General features: G+C 43.9%; 1 protein-coding gene across 3 annotated transcripts in view; it reads right to left on the bottom strand.

Moving 5' to 3' along the window:
- Nucleotides 1-386: 386 nt before the first annotated feature.
- INSC (inscuteable homolog (Drosophila)) overlaps nucleotides 387-13,563 on the bottom strand; it is a 133,987-nt gene continuing 120,810 nt past the window's right edge. For all 3 annotated transcript variants that reach the window (XM_011956266.1, XM_011956267.1, XM_011956268.1), the window contains 4 exons: nucleotides 11,920-11,986; nucleotides 8,528-8,683; nucleotides 7,064-7,140; nucleotides 387-1,681 (listed from right to left, as the gene is read on the bottom strand). In XM_011956266.1, coding sequence (XP_011811656.1) covers nucleotides 1,553-1,681; nucleotides 7,064-7,140; nucleotides 8,528-8,683; nucleotides 11,920-11,986 — 429 coding nt within the window. In that variant the 3' untranslated portion in view covers nucleotides 387-1,552. The remainder of the gene's footprint in view (nucleotides 1,682-7,063; nucleotides 7,141-8,527; nucleotides 8,684-11,919; nucleotides 11,987-13,563) is intronic.

Genomic DNA, 13,563 nt, shown 5'->3' with positions numbered 1-13,563 from the left:
CCTACAGAATGGGAGAAAATTTTTGCAATCTACTCGTCTGACAAAGGGCTAATATCCAGAATCTACAAAGAACTCAAACAAATATACAAGAAAGAAACAAACAACCCCATCAAAAAGTGGGCGAAGGATATGGACATTACCTTTCTATACAGCATATGACTTCAGCACAAAGGCTTTGGTAATAGATATTGCCAGATTCAAATCCTAGCACCACTTACTAGCTAGTGACCTTGGACAAATAATTTAATAATCTGATCATAGGTAATAACATATATGAATATACTAATTAATACTTATGTGATTATTGGGAGGAATAAATTAGATAATGCACATTACATGCTTTGCCCATGACTTGGTTCATTAGATTAACTCACTTAAACTAGTAATTGGGAATTTAAGAAATGTTTCTTGAAACATTATTATAATCATGATTTTACACAATTATATTGTGTAAATTATATCATAATATGATGGCATTAATATTTTCAGAAGGATCCCCAGATTTTTGTGATATTTTCAAGCAGTGATATTGATAAACCAGCTCTCTAGAAAAAAAAAAAAAAGCAAAAACTGTGCTTTATAGCATCTGCGAATTTCTGTGGTGTAAATACTCCCACTATGGCCAATTTCAACATGAGGGCTCATGGGATAGCTCATGGCTACCAACACAAGGTCACTGAATGCAGAGTTGGAAAGAAATTCCCACAGTTGTCCCTTGTGAGTGGGCATGAGCTGGCTTCAGCACACCACTGCTCTCAAGTATAGTTTTGAGGAGGAATCATTCAATAAGCCTCATCTGAAGATTCTATTCACCAGGATGTAAACAGGAGGTTACACAAAAGAAAGCCACAAAAGAAGCCAAAGGAAGTAGGGTTTCTGGTGCCTTTGGAAGTATTTTTGAAAGTCACTTTGGTTTCTCACTAAATCACTCAGAGCTTAACCTATTTATACACCTGTGAAAACAAGACAATTCGATATGTACTTTTAATGGTTGGAAAAGTTTTTGGAGAATGAAACCTTGGGAAGCAAGAACTTAGTTTAAAATACAACTTAATAAGAAAATCCGGGATATATATAATTCCCTTTATTGAAGAAAAAGAAACTTTTTTCCAATATAGTCTACCCAATTATGGAATTCATTTTAGATTTTTGGGAAGAGCAAATATAGCTAAAAAAAAAAAAAAAAAAACCCTGCTAGACAGTTGAAATACTCTGGTTCCAAAGTTTTCAAAAATGAGGCAAGATTATATAGTGAGAGTAGAAAAAATAAGATGAAGTGGAATCACCCATGATAATCTGTCATATTAGCCATTATGAATTTCAACATCTGCAACTGAAAAGCTACAGAAGTCAAAAAGTAAAAAACAAAGAAGATTCCCAAGGACTGCAGACTGATGATGTTGCTCTAAGATTTTGCCCTCCGTTTATTTCACACAAAAATAAGTTAAGTATAAATAAGATGAGGAGAGCTGGTGTGTACTCAGGTGTGTTCACTGGTGCGTACTCAGAGGGGGCGTGAGAACAGCCAAATGTCTTTCTTCTCCCACACCCACTACACAAAACTCTCCTCCATGTTGCTGCAGAGTAAGAAGGAATCCACAAGCCGAGGCTGGACCAACTGCTGAAAGTCAGAGTCCTGGAGGCCTTCGGGGCAGACCCCAGCCAATCTACGCAGAGCAGCCTGGGGAGAAGACAGAAGAGGTGACACATATCAGACTGGGCCATGTCAGGTACATGTATTTCCTTCACCTACCCTGAAATGTGCATTTCAGGAAGTAGTGCATTTACCAGACAATTTGGGCTGATCATCATGTTGGCCACTTGGCACCCTAGCAACCATCTTGGTCCCCTGGTCAACAGAGCAAACACATCTCTTGTTCACCTGGCTTTATTTACACCTTGATCACTAAGATAGATGTCATCTGAAAGCTGTTAATAATCTTAGTAATGGTCTTTACTGTTTCCAGTTCCCTAAAGTAAACTTAGAATAGCAAGAACTATTCATTCATCCATAAATTCAGCAAGGTCCTATAGAAAGCACTATGGAAAAAAGAAGAAAAGAGAGGGAGAACATATTGTAAAAGTAGATAGGGATTCTGCTACTGAGAAATTCAACATCTGGCAAGGGGGATGAACAGGAAAGAGAGGTGCTGGCAGAATAAAATCACTCCCCAGCTCCCCACACAATAAGCAATGACTATGCTATTTCTGCTTTATGTCCATGTGTCCTTGCTCATATTCTTAATCTGCAATCCAATGCTCTACTTCTGAGCTATACCCCCTCCTCCTCCTTGCTCATACTCTTACTTGTGACTTGAAGTGACTTCCTGCTCTTACCTATTGTTACCTCCCCCATGAAGCCTTCCCCAATTACCCTGAAGCAGAGACAGTCCATCCCTCCCTCCTCTGTGCAACCAGGGCCCCTGGGCGGACCTCAAGTTTCTCACACTTGACTGTAACTAGCTTTTAGGTATTTATCTCCCACACTAGACTCTGAGCTCCTCGAGAGTAAGGATCTTGTTTTCTATTTCTCTGTATCTGTAGCAGACAACACAGAGGTTGGCACAGGGCTCAATAAATGTTGACTGAAAAGAAATGAATAAACGAAGTGCTTTAATACTGAGATCTGCTGATAGAGCAACCTGAAACTAAATGTGAGCTGTGCACCTACCTAGACCTGTTTACCAGTTAACTGAGGCAATGCATGTTAAGTGTTTAATAAATATTAATTTCTTCCCTCTTCCTGGGCATATACACAGCAGGGAACAAGGTACCTCTCCTCTCCCACCCCTGGAAGCAAAAAGAGTGGGGGAATATCTAGAATGGCAAAAGAAGCAAAGAAGGAGGGAATGCAAACACTGAGGATCTCCCCATAGCATCTCACTTAATCCCTACATGATGTTGCAAGCTAAGTGTCATGATCTCCATTTTGGAAATAAGGAAACTAGGGCTCAGAGGGGGAAAGTGGCCTTCCAGACATCACACAGGAGTCTCCAGGGCACTCAGACCTACACACACAGGTAGGATGCTGCAACCCCAGGATACAAGGTTATATTGAGCATAGGCAGGGGTACCGCTCATTACCTGGACATGGCAGGTAGCTTGTTGCCGAGAAATCAGGCCAACAAAGTAAAAAGAGAGAATAGTTTGAGCTGGTTGCTGGGAGTCCCAGGCGCTGTCACGTCCAGGCAGGGTCAAAGAGAAGGAGTGTGTGTCTCTGTGCATTAATGAGGAGGGTCTGTGACTCCAGCAATGTGAAGGAGACTCCCCAGAACTGTCTCTAACTAGCATATCTTGACTCTCATGGAGCATGGTTTACCCCATGGGCTAACGAGGGTAAACTTCATAGCACTTTCTGATTCTTCTTGGCTCCAACTGGGAAAGATAATCCCATTGCCCTTGAGTTTTCACCATGAAAACAGAACCAGGGATTTTCTGAAGATGAGGAAATAAGGCCACCAGTGCATTTTTGCATCATTAGGGATAAAAAATAAAGCAAGAAGGGAGACAAGGAGACACAGAGAAATAGAACATAGACTTATCAAGAGAGCAAATAAGACAGAAAAGGGAAATAGCCAAAAAAACAGAGAAAAAGAGACAACAGAGAAAAAAGAACAAGAAGGAAATATTAAAACAGACAGAGAGGAACTTGGTGGAGAAAAAAGACCAAGTATAAAAAAGAGATGGAGAAAAAAAGAGAAATCGTGGCAAAGAAAATAAAAGAGAGAGCCCTTAGGAGGAGGGGAGATAATAGGAGAGAGGTAGGGTGAGGTAAGGAGGCAGAGAGAAAAAGGAAGGGGTAGAGAGGGAGAGAAAGGAGTTATGGTGATAAAAAGAGGGGAGGGAGGGAAAGGAGAAAGAGAAACTGCTAAGAGAGAAGGCAAACCCTAGAAAGAGAGCAAAGCAGAAACCAAAACACAGCAGAGAACAACAGAGAGAGAAGAGACACCCTTACCTCCCCACAGTCCCCAGAAAGTCTGCAGGACATGAACCCTACCGTAGCTCAGAGCACCTGCTCCTCAGTGTGCAGCAGCCTCAAAGGACCCTGCACCCTTGCCAACCCTTCTCTCAGCCTCTGCTTCTCTGGGAGGGTTAAATAGCTAGTCATCCTAGAATCTCATTCCCAGATAGCCTGAAAGCACCCAAGCATTAAACAAGCCTGGCAACCTACTGACAGCTGCTTCATTCGGGAAAAACCCATTCTGTTTGGTAGAGATGATCTGCACTGCCACGTTCCCAGACAGGGGAGACAATAAGTGAAACTTCCTCCCTCCACCTGAAGGGAGCCTTTGAAGCTGGAAAGGTCTTGGGGAAGAATAGGAATGGTGGTTTCTGACTCCATCTGCCAGGCTAGACTCCAAGTGAATCTCACCAGCCAGGAGACCACACTCAAATGTTGGAACATTCCTAGGGACAAACCATGGACACCCCCAAGACTGGGAGCTAGGAAAAGGGGAAGCAAGTCTATCAGTCCCCAAGTCAATTAATACATAGTCACCAAACTCAACGTCCCATGGATATACAAAAAGCTGGAAAAAGTCCCCTGCCCTGGGAAGGTTCCAGGCTAGAGGGGGAAAAATACAAATCCTCCTCCATGAGTCAGTGCTGGAGACCAGTGCTATAAGAGATGGGGAGAGAAAGAGCACGGCTTGGAACAAGACGGTCTGGTTGAAAAGTGCAGGCCTCTAGAATCAGGCAGGCCTGTGTCTGAATTCCAAGAGCCTCCCCTTACAACACCTGGGACAAAGATAATGGAACCTGCCTTGGACTAAGTCAAACAAAATCCAAGACAGGAGGCTCAGGTTCATGCTGTTTATTCTCTGGCTTTGCACCACACAGAGCTCCTGGAAAATTTTGTGAAGGAGAGAGATTTAGATCTAAGCTTGGAAGGATTGGCAGAATTTTAATAAACAGAGTTGTAGAGAAAACATTTGCTGGGAGCAAGGGTCAAGGCACACAGTTCAGGGTGCTCTGGCTTAACCCAGGTGGACAGGGCCTGGAGACAGTGGGAGGTCTGCAGGCCCTAGGGATGGGTCGGAGTCAGACTGAGAAGGGCTGAACAGGTGGACAGTGGCCCAGAAATAATGGGGAACCATGGAAAGGTTCGATGGAGATTTCATGAAAGTGTCACGATTATAAACTGTCATTAGGAAAATTAACTCAGAAGCCATATGGAGAATGGATTAGGGAGGGAGGGGTTCTCTTCAGCATCCACCAACTCATCCACAGAACAAATATAATCCCTTTTCGGCTTGAAAGTCCTTAAAGTGATTAAAGATAGTAGCCAAGCTCTTCTGTGTGCTCTCTTTCACACTAATAAAAATGATAGCAGTAATAATCACAAGCCCTCATATCTGAATGGAGCTTTATAGTTTCCCAAGTGCTTTCAATGCTACCAACATTTCCTCAGGGCGTATTCAGAGTCAGGCAGTGGTAGTTGGGGCCAATCATTACATGTTAATTTCCTCTCACTTCACTTGCTAGAACAGGCGGAATTAAGAGGATCTGTGAATTTGAATGAGAAAAAGTTACATCTTTATTTTCACCAACCTGTAACTGAAACTTAGCATTTCCTTCTATTGCAATGTGAGTGCAGCAACAAACCATGGCGTCTTCGCAATCCCTGTGACTTGTGATTTCCCAGTAGAAATTACAGATACTTTCACAGCCCATGAAAGTTGTTGAAAATTATTTTCAAATACCATTTCTGGTCTGCACGAGTCAAGATGACAATACTTACTAGACTTACTGCTAGGTCTTATTTAATGTGTTGACTAAAAAGCAAATATATTAATATATCACATATTTTAGTAGTTTAATAATTTTAAATATAATTGGTTTTGGTTTTAATTCTATATACTTTATTTTTATTTTTGCATTTAAAAGATTATTCTGAAAAGGGGTCTGTAAGCTTCACCACACCACCAAAGGCACAAGAAGATTAAAATTGCCTTGAACATACCAAAATAAAAGCCACAGAAGGGCAGAGATTTTTGTCTTTCTTACCTGCAGCTGTATCGCCTAGAACAGTGAATGGAACACAGAATCATTCCGTAAACATTTATTGAATAAAATGTATAGCATTGAATGACTTATCAAATGTCACACAGCTCATTAATGGTACGACCAAGACAGGTCTGATTGACTGCAATGCCCCACTGTTTCTACAACTGCGAAACGCCCATCAGAAACTCCCAGAAAAGAGACAAGCTCAGCTCAAAACGGGCTAAGGAGAGGACTTTACTGTCAGACACCTTGAAGGATCTTTAAATCCATCACTTCCCCCTTGTGTTCTTTGATCACAAGAGCCAGCACTTTCTTCTGGAACTTAAGGGTTCTGTTTATAGAGTGGCTTCCCTGCTCCTAAATGTTTTCAAATGGAAGCTACTCTACTTTGGGAGTCCTTACAGCCCTAGTAGGGAAGAATATATAGACGAAGTGTGCATTCTCTCTCTGGTACTATTGATTATTTCATGATGGACCCCTAGCAAAAAGAAGCTGGGTGGGGACTTCCTAGGATACACTTGCTTGTGTTCAAGGTGAGGATCCAGGTTGCTGCTGAATAGTCCACTCTGTCTTGTTGTGTTCCTTCTCGTTCTGTTCCACAAAGGTGGAGGGAGCCACAATGCTGGAAGAGTGCCAGCAGATGGGCTTCCTGTAGGGATAAGTGGAGGCTTTTCTCCCTTTATTCCCTTTGGAATAGGCAGGGGATATCCTTATCCTAGCTCCCATGTTCTGCAGGCACCATGACATAGACAACACCAACTAGCATTCCACGGGAACCTCAAAGGTTCCTGTTCCTAAAACTGTAGTGGTAGAACAGAGGGAAGAGGGAGTTTCTCAGCCATCATCTTTCACACATATTACCTCATAAAATTTTCATCACGATTTTATGAATTAAGTGAAACAAATATTACAATGATCACAATCCTAAAGAGAAAAGCTAAAGCCCAGAGAGGTTTTACGGCTTCCTGAAGCCAGCCACAGCACAGCCAGTTCTCCTGGCCCCCTTGTCTGCATCCTGAAGGCCAGGGGGCAAGCTGGGGGAAGACTGAGAACTCACCAGGCAGGCCACGAGCACAGCATCACTGCTGTTCCTTTCTGATGGGGATCTGCAGAGCTCGATGAGACGGGACATGCCTGTAGGAGACACAGGGAGAGCCTCAAGCCCAGGACGGGGCCCAGTCGGGCCTGACCCAGAGGTTCTGGGCCTACCTTGCACTCCCAATCTGCCAGAGAAGGGGGCTGAACCCACCTCGGGGAGTCTGTGGTGGAAACTTTCTATTCCCTCAGTGGTGAGCAGAGCCTGGTCAGGGTCAGGCCAAGCTGAAGCATCCAAGCCAAATCCACAGATGTGGGTTAACATTTGAATCTTTACCAGACAAAATTCCTAGCTGTGTCTTTTTTTCTCAAGTGCCAATTTCAGCCAGAAAATATACTGTGGCTAAAATAACATAAAACTATAGACTCTACTAATATTTCCTAGGGCTTTACTGAGCAGAGTTAAGTGAATGACTTAGCTTTGCAATGCAGACTGACTTCCTTCAAACTTTAAGAAAAAGAAAAAAAACCCTCATTATACGATAGCAGTAGAAGGTATGCAAATGCAGTCTGTGTGTCCATCCTCTGTAACGTCTTGAAGGAGCAGGAACCCTCTGCTGCCCCAGGCTATCCATCTGGGTACCTGGAGGATTGGTGACACTGCCATGCCTTTTCTCACGCTTCTTCCTGAAAAGCCCTTTCTCAGCCTTCACATGGGAGTAACTTTTACTTACTTTTTCAAACCACAGCAGAGGATTCGCCCCCTTGTTAAAACATTCTTTGACTCACCCAGATAAACATGGGCTACTTCTTGTGCATGCCAAATGCACCATGGACATGCTTTGAGTGTCACTCCCATGATACTGAAGTGAGAATATCCCTTTTTTTATTTGTCACCTCCATGAGGCTGTGAGCCCCTGTGGTCAGGACAATGTCATATCCAGTGTTACATGCCCAGCACTCAGAACAGAGCTTAGCATAGGGTGAGTGCTCTGAAAATATTTGTTGGGTAAATAAGTGACTAACTGAATGAATGAGCATGTTAATGAGTGAATTAATGGATGAGTTAATAGTGAATAATGAAGTCATGAATGGGTTAATGAATATATGAACTAAAGGATAAATTAATGAGTAAATGAATGAGTAGATAAGTAAACACATGAGTATATGAATAACTGAGCAAGTGAATAAATGAATGAGTGAATGAAATAATGGGGTTCTTATTAACAGTCTGCAGGTGAGTCACTGTTCTGGCCAACTTTTACCACTCTAGGTCCTTTCTCCCTCTTGCTTCAGCCCCAGGTTACAAACTAGACTAGGGGCTGCACCCCTGAGCCTCCATCCCAGCATTTTCTAGCCCCCAGAGATAGGGCTTATGCCAGCCAGCCCTTTGCCCTGTGTCCACTGTTGCCACCATGAAATCAGAGCTGCTCCCACCCCCAATCCCCCCATTCCACTCCAGTCACAGCCAGCAAGCACCACTCACAGCTGAGCCGCACAGCCTCCCGTGCCACATCTGGGTCTCGGCTGAGACGAGCCAGGGTCACTGCAGCTTTCTGCTGGACTCGCTCACAGGCTGCCACCTCAGCAGGGGTCCCAGACCGTGGCTTTTCAGACAGCATGCCCATGATGAGCTGGACCCCTAGGCAGAAAGCAAGGAACAGTTGGTACCTACCCCCAGCATGGAGCCTTCCCCATGGGGCCAGCTGGACAGGTGGCTGCAGGGTGCAAGCAAAGGCTGTCAGGATGACTTCAGGGGTCTCACCCACAGGGCAGAAGCTGGACAGGGCTATTTCTCCATGCCTTCTACTCCTGAGGGTGTCTTCATGTACCAAGTCACTATACTTGGGAGGAACATCTGAAGACATCTTTATTTTTTTAGTGCTATCATTGAGCTTTTACTCAACACTGTGCTAAATGTGTAGTAAATGCATAATGCCCTAAAACCTTCCAGTAGCCTCATGTATTTGGTACCATTATAATTCCATTTTGAAGCCCAGAGAGAAGTGAAGTGACTTGCCCAGTGTCACATGGTTAGTAGTTGAGGGAGCTGCTACTACAATTCAGATGTAGCATCACATTTAGGATTAAGAAAACAAAAACGAAAGAAACTCAGATAACTGGTTTCTCTACATCACCTCTTCACTTCTGATACTGGCTGCAGCTGAGACAGGTCCAGTAGTGATGAATCCCCCAGGTAAGAGGTGATCCAAACCTAAGCTGGATAATGACTAGATCAAATGTTTTAGAGTGAACTCAAGCTGGAAAAGGGTGCAGTAGTTAGACTGAGAGATTTTGACCTGAATAATCTCTGCTGAGAAGCCTCCTACCTCCCCCTGAAATCAGATTTGTCTTCTGATTGTTCTAGAAACTACACCCATATCCACTCGTACCTCCTTGCCTTTACCCAGTCTTTCTTTCTACAAGGGATGCTGTTTTCCCTCTTGATGCTCCATCTAAAAAACTCCATCCTGCAGGTTGTAGTAAAAGTTCATCTTCTGTGTGAGCTGTTGCCCAACTGCCCATCCCACACTCCCCTCTTCTGCACCCAGTGCCTCCTGCAGCTTAGAACTTAAGCCAGACGTTACCCAAGAATATAGTTTTGCTTCATTTTGTTGCTCCACATAGCGTCTACAATTTTTTAGATTTTTGATAGTGTGCTAATTGGAGGATTTCTATAAAAATCTAGATTTCTGACTTCTGAAACTGACTCCTGAATTTTAACCCTAGGCCCTCATTTCTGCACAACAAATTTTTAAAGCCTATTATGAGTTCCTTCTTTAAAAGAGATTGATCCTGTCTCTGGTGAATTCACCTCATCCATTTACATTACCTGTCTGAATTGTGTAGACATCTAAGTTTGCAACCTGTGATTTAGACCATGGACTCTCAAAGCCCAGCCTGCACAACATGATTTGCCCTGTCCAGAGAGGCCTGTCTTCCAGTAGACCCCAGTTGCACTGACACCTTTGTTGATTCCTCAAATCCTGCCCTGCTTTGGAAAATAGCTCCTTCATTCAACTCTCTTCAGGTAAACCCCGTGAGACTGCCACTGTTTCCTGAAAGAGCAGAGGGTCTTAGCACAGTGCTCATTCTGTGCCAGACAATCTTCTAACATGATTCATGTTAATCCTCACAACATCCTTATGAGGTAGGGATTATTTTTATTTTGCTGATGAAAAATCTGAGAGGTCATATGGTTAGTAAACAACAGTGCCAGGATTCAAACCCACAGAGTATGGTTCCAGTTTTCAACCTCAATCACCATGACAACCTCCCTCTGTTGCATTATTCTATTGTAGATGTTATATATCTATCATATGTCACTTCTGTTAAGTTGTGCTCTCTGTCTAGACTGTGAGACCCTCTAGGACAAAGGCAGGGATTTAGTTATCTCTGTTCTCATTGTCTAGCACAATGCCACGCACATATTAGGTCTCAATAACTGTTTACCGAGCGAGTCAGTCAATAGCACTTTGTGAACCATAAAACCCTCTACAGATGCCAGATATTCCAATCTCAAATTCACAGGCCTTTGGAGACCCACTCCCACTGAACACTTCAACATAAAGCTCTGTAAGTGCCGAAAGAACAGGGCACAGATGCAATAGCTCAGCTTCATGGCCTCAGCTGGCTCAGCAAAGTTTCTCATTATTAGCTCAATCACATAAAATTAACACAAAATGATATCCTTCAATTAGTAACAGAGCAATGGGGGATGGGAAAGTGTATGTTTGTTAAGACAGCAGGGAAGCCTGGGAGAAGGGGGTTTAGCAAGAGCAGAGGCAGCGGGCCCAGGCTCCCAGCTCACTCCGCCTCATTAGCGTCTCTGGTTTCCAACCGGTTGCTAATTGCTCCCTTATTTCCCAGTCACAGGAAGCCCTCACCATCTCTGCTCCCAGCTGCAAGGCAGCTGCCTTGTCCATTGGCAGAAACGGCTTCGATCAGCTCCCAGGCCAATGAAACCTGGCCCACCCCACCTGGACCTCGGTGACATGTTCAGCACCAGATGGAACAAGGGAGCAAGTAGGAGAAGAGATGCTCTCAGTGAGGGCTCAAGACATTCATGTTGCTCTGACCTGCTTTACCACTCACCCCTTCCTCAGCTTTCTACTGCAGCCAAATCCAATAAGATAGGAACAATTTAAAGTTGGAATGTATCCCTTGGTAGGAACAGATTTTTTTATTTGGTGATCTTAATGAAATATTTGCCTTCTCCTCACCACCTTATTAAAATACCAACCATCACCACCCCACCCTGATACTATCCTACTCTTCTTCCCTGCTTCATTTTCCCCAGGGCACTGTCACACTATCATCACTGGACATTTGCTATCTTCTTATACATTATCTGTCTTCCACTAGAATTTAGGCCTCACAAAAGCAAACAAATATTCACATATATAGGCCCAGTTGCCCACATACAAGCACACACATATACGCTCATGCAAGCATGGAGACACGTGTACCTAATTTTTTTTTTTTCTTTTTTGAGACAGAGTCTCGCTCTGTCGCCCAGGCTGGAGTGCAATGGCGTGATCTCAGTCCACTGCAACCTCTGCCTCCTAGGTTCAAGCGATTCTCCTGCCTCAGCCTCCTGAGTAGTTAACATTACAGGCACCCACCACCACACCCAGCTAATTTCTGTATTTTTAGTAGAGACGGGGTTTCACCACGTTGGTCAGGCTGGTCTCGAACTCCTTACCTCAGTTGATCCACCCACCTGTGCTTCCCAAAGTGCTGGGATTACAGGCGTGATCCCTGCGCCCGGCTACATGTACCTATTTACATACCCGCACAGGCATTCACACAAGCACAAAGACCAGTCCCCTACATCCAGATAATTCACATAACATGTACAATGCTGCAAAGACATACCATTCTCCTGAATGATGTCAGAGGCACACTGCTCCAGGACAGACATGTTTGCCAAGATGGTCACAATCTGGAAAAGAGAATTTAGAAACTGAGAACATGAGCGCACTTGATCCTAATGGTACTCCCTACAGACAGGTCAGACAGGGGCTACAAAGCTTCCTTTTATCCTGTGACTCCTTCCTGTCCACTGGGCCTATCCTTCCAAGGCATTTTCTTCCATCCTCATGGGCTCCTGCCACCCAGATGTATTTCCCCGGTGACTAATACCCATTTACCAGCCTACGGCTATAGCATGGCTCCCAAGGGCCCCAGGACACCCTGGAAAGACTAGCACAACCCTGGGTGAAGTTGGGGCCCAGCTGTCTTTCTGCTCTGCTCCCCAGTCCTGAAATGCAGACAGAACAAGCAGGTCCCTGGCCCCTCAAACTCCTCTGTGCTGGCTTGTCCTCGATAGCTAGCTCTTACTCTGGATTGAGTTCTTCTATCTCAGCTTCTTTCCTAAATACTAACCCTCACCTACTTTCAACCTGTGATGAATGAAGGCTAAGGTCACGTTAGAGGGCATCAGGAGGAAGGGGCAGCATTGTCAAGCATTGGGTATTATATGGAATCTGATGAGAAAGTGCATACTCAGCTACACGTTACAAGTCTGTGGTAAGCCTCACTTATCAGTCATCGCTGAAAGTCTCTGCCTGTAGGAAAGCGGTATTGACACCAGGTGGACAGTGAGTCTCAGTTACAGCTTTATGGGTTGTAACCAGCCTCACCTGAAACGCCTGGTACAGTCAAGGGAGAAAAGAACTCACAAGCACAAACTGGATTAAGGAATGGCCTGACAGAGGACTCATTCCGGAGACCCCAAACTGCAAAAGGGTGCCAAAATGCTACTAGAATAGATTGGAAACATGGCACCTGTTAACTCAGATACCACCCACAACACTGCTCCTGACATAAATAGCAAGAAGAAAATTCACCCACTTTCACAGAAATGGACAGTGCTCTCAAGTGGTAATTAAAATAAATAATTAAATTAAATTAAAAAACAATTCTCACTGATACAAGCCTCTGTCTCTTGAAAGGTTTCTTCAAAGCTTGCAGGATGGTATAAGCAAAGGTTGTGCCCCTACCCCCTCCTCTGAGACAGCAGTTGACAGTCTACTGAGTACAATTCAGGCAGCTAAAATTTTGAAACTGGATAGTAATGCGATGTCTATCCAGAAAGAATATTATCTACATTTTAATTACTCTGGATAACAAATATCACTATTTTACTCTGGATAACAAATACATTTAAAAATGTCTTCTTTTAAACAGAAAGGAAAAACTTTACCATATTAGTAGAATATCTATCTCTCTCCTTTCCCTCTAAACACATGTTGGAAGGGGATTCCACATTCTTAAGCTGCTGCAGCATGTGTGTGTGTGACAACCCCTTCCAGCTCAGACCCCATCAGGGGCCTGGTTGGATGAGCATGACTACAGTGGGCTGCCAGAGGAAGGACAGGAGAACACTCCAGAACCTTTATCCTGAAAGCAACTCTGTACCACCAGGTGTTTTATGATGGGGGTGACAAGCTCCTATTTGCAGTTAAGAAGATAATAGGACTAAAGGAGGTTTAGGACCTAGAGGATCTTTTACTTATT

This window comes from Colobus angolensis, unplaced genomic scaffold (genome assembly GCF_000951035.1).
Source record: "Colobus angolensis palliatus isolate OR3802 unplaced genomic scaffold, Cang.pa_1.0 Scaffold412, whole genome shotgun sequence".
NCBI classification, from domain to species: domain Eukaryota; kingdom Metazoa; phylum Chordata; class Mammalia; order Primates; family Cercopithecidae; genus Colobus; species Colobus angolensis.
The sequence above is the reverse complement of the archived record's forward strand: the minus strand, read 5'-3'. Positions and strand labels throughout refer to the sequence as shown.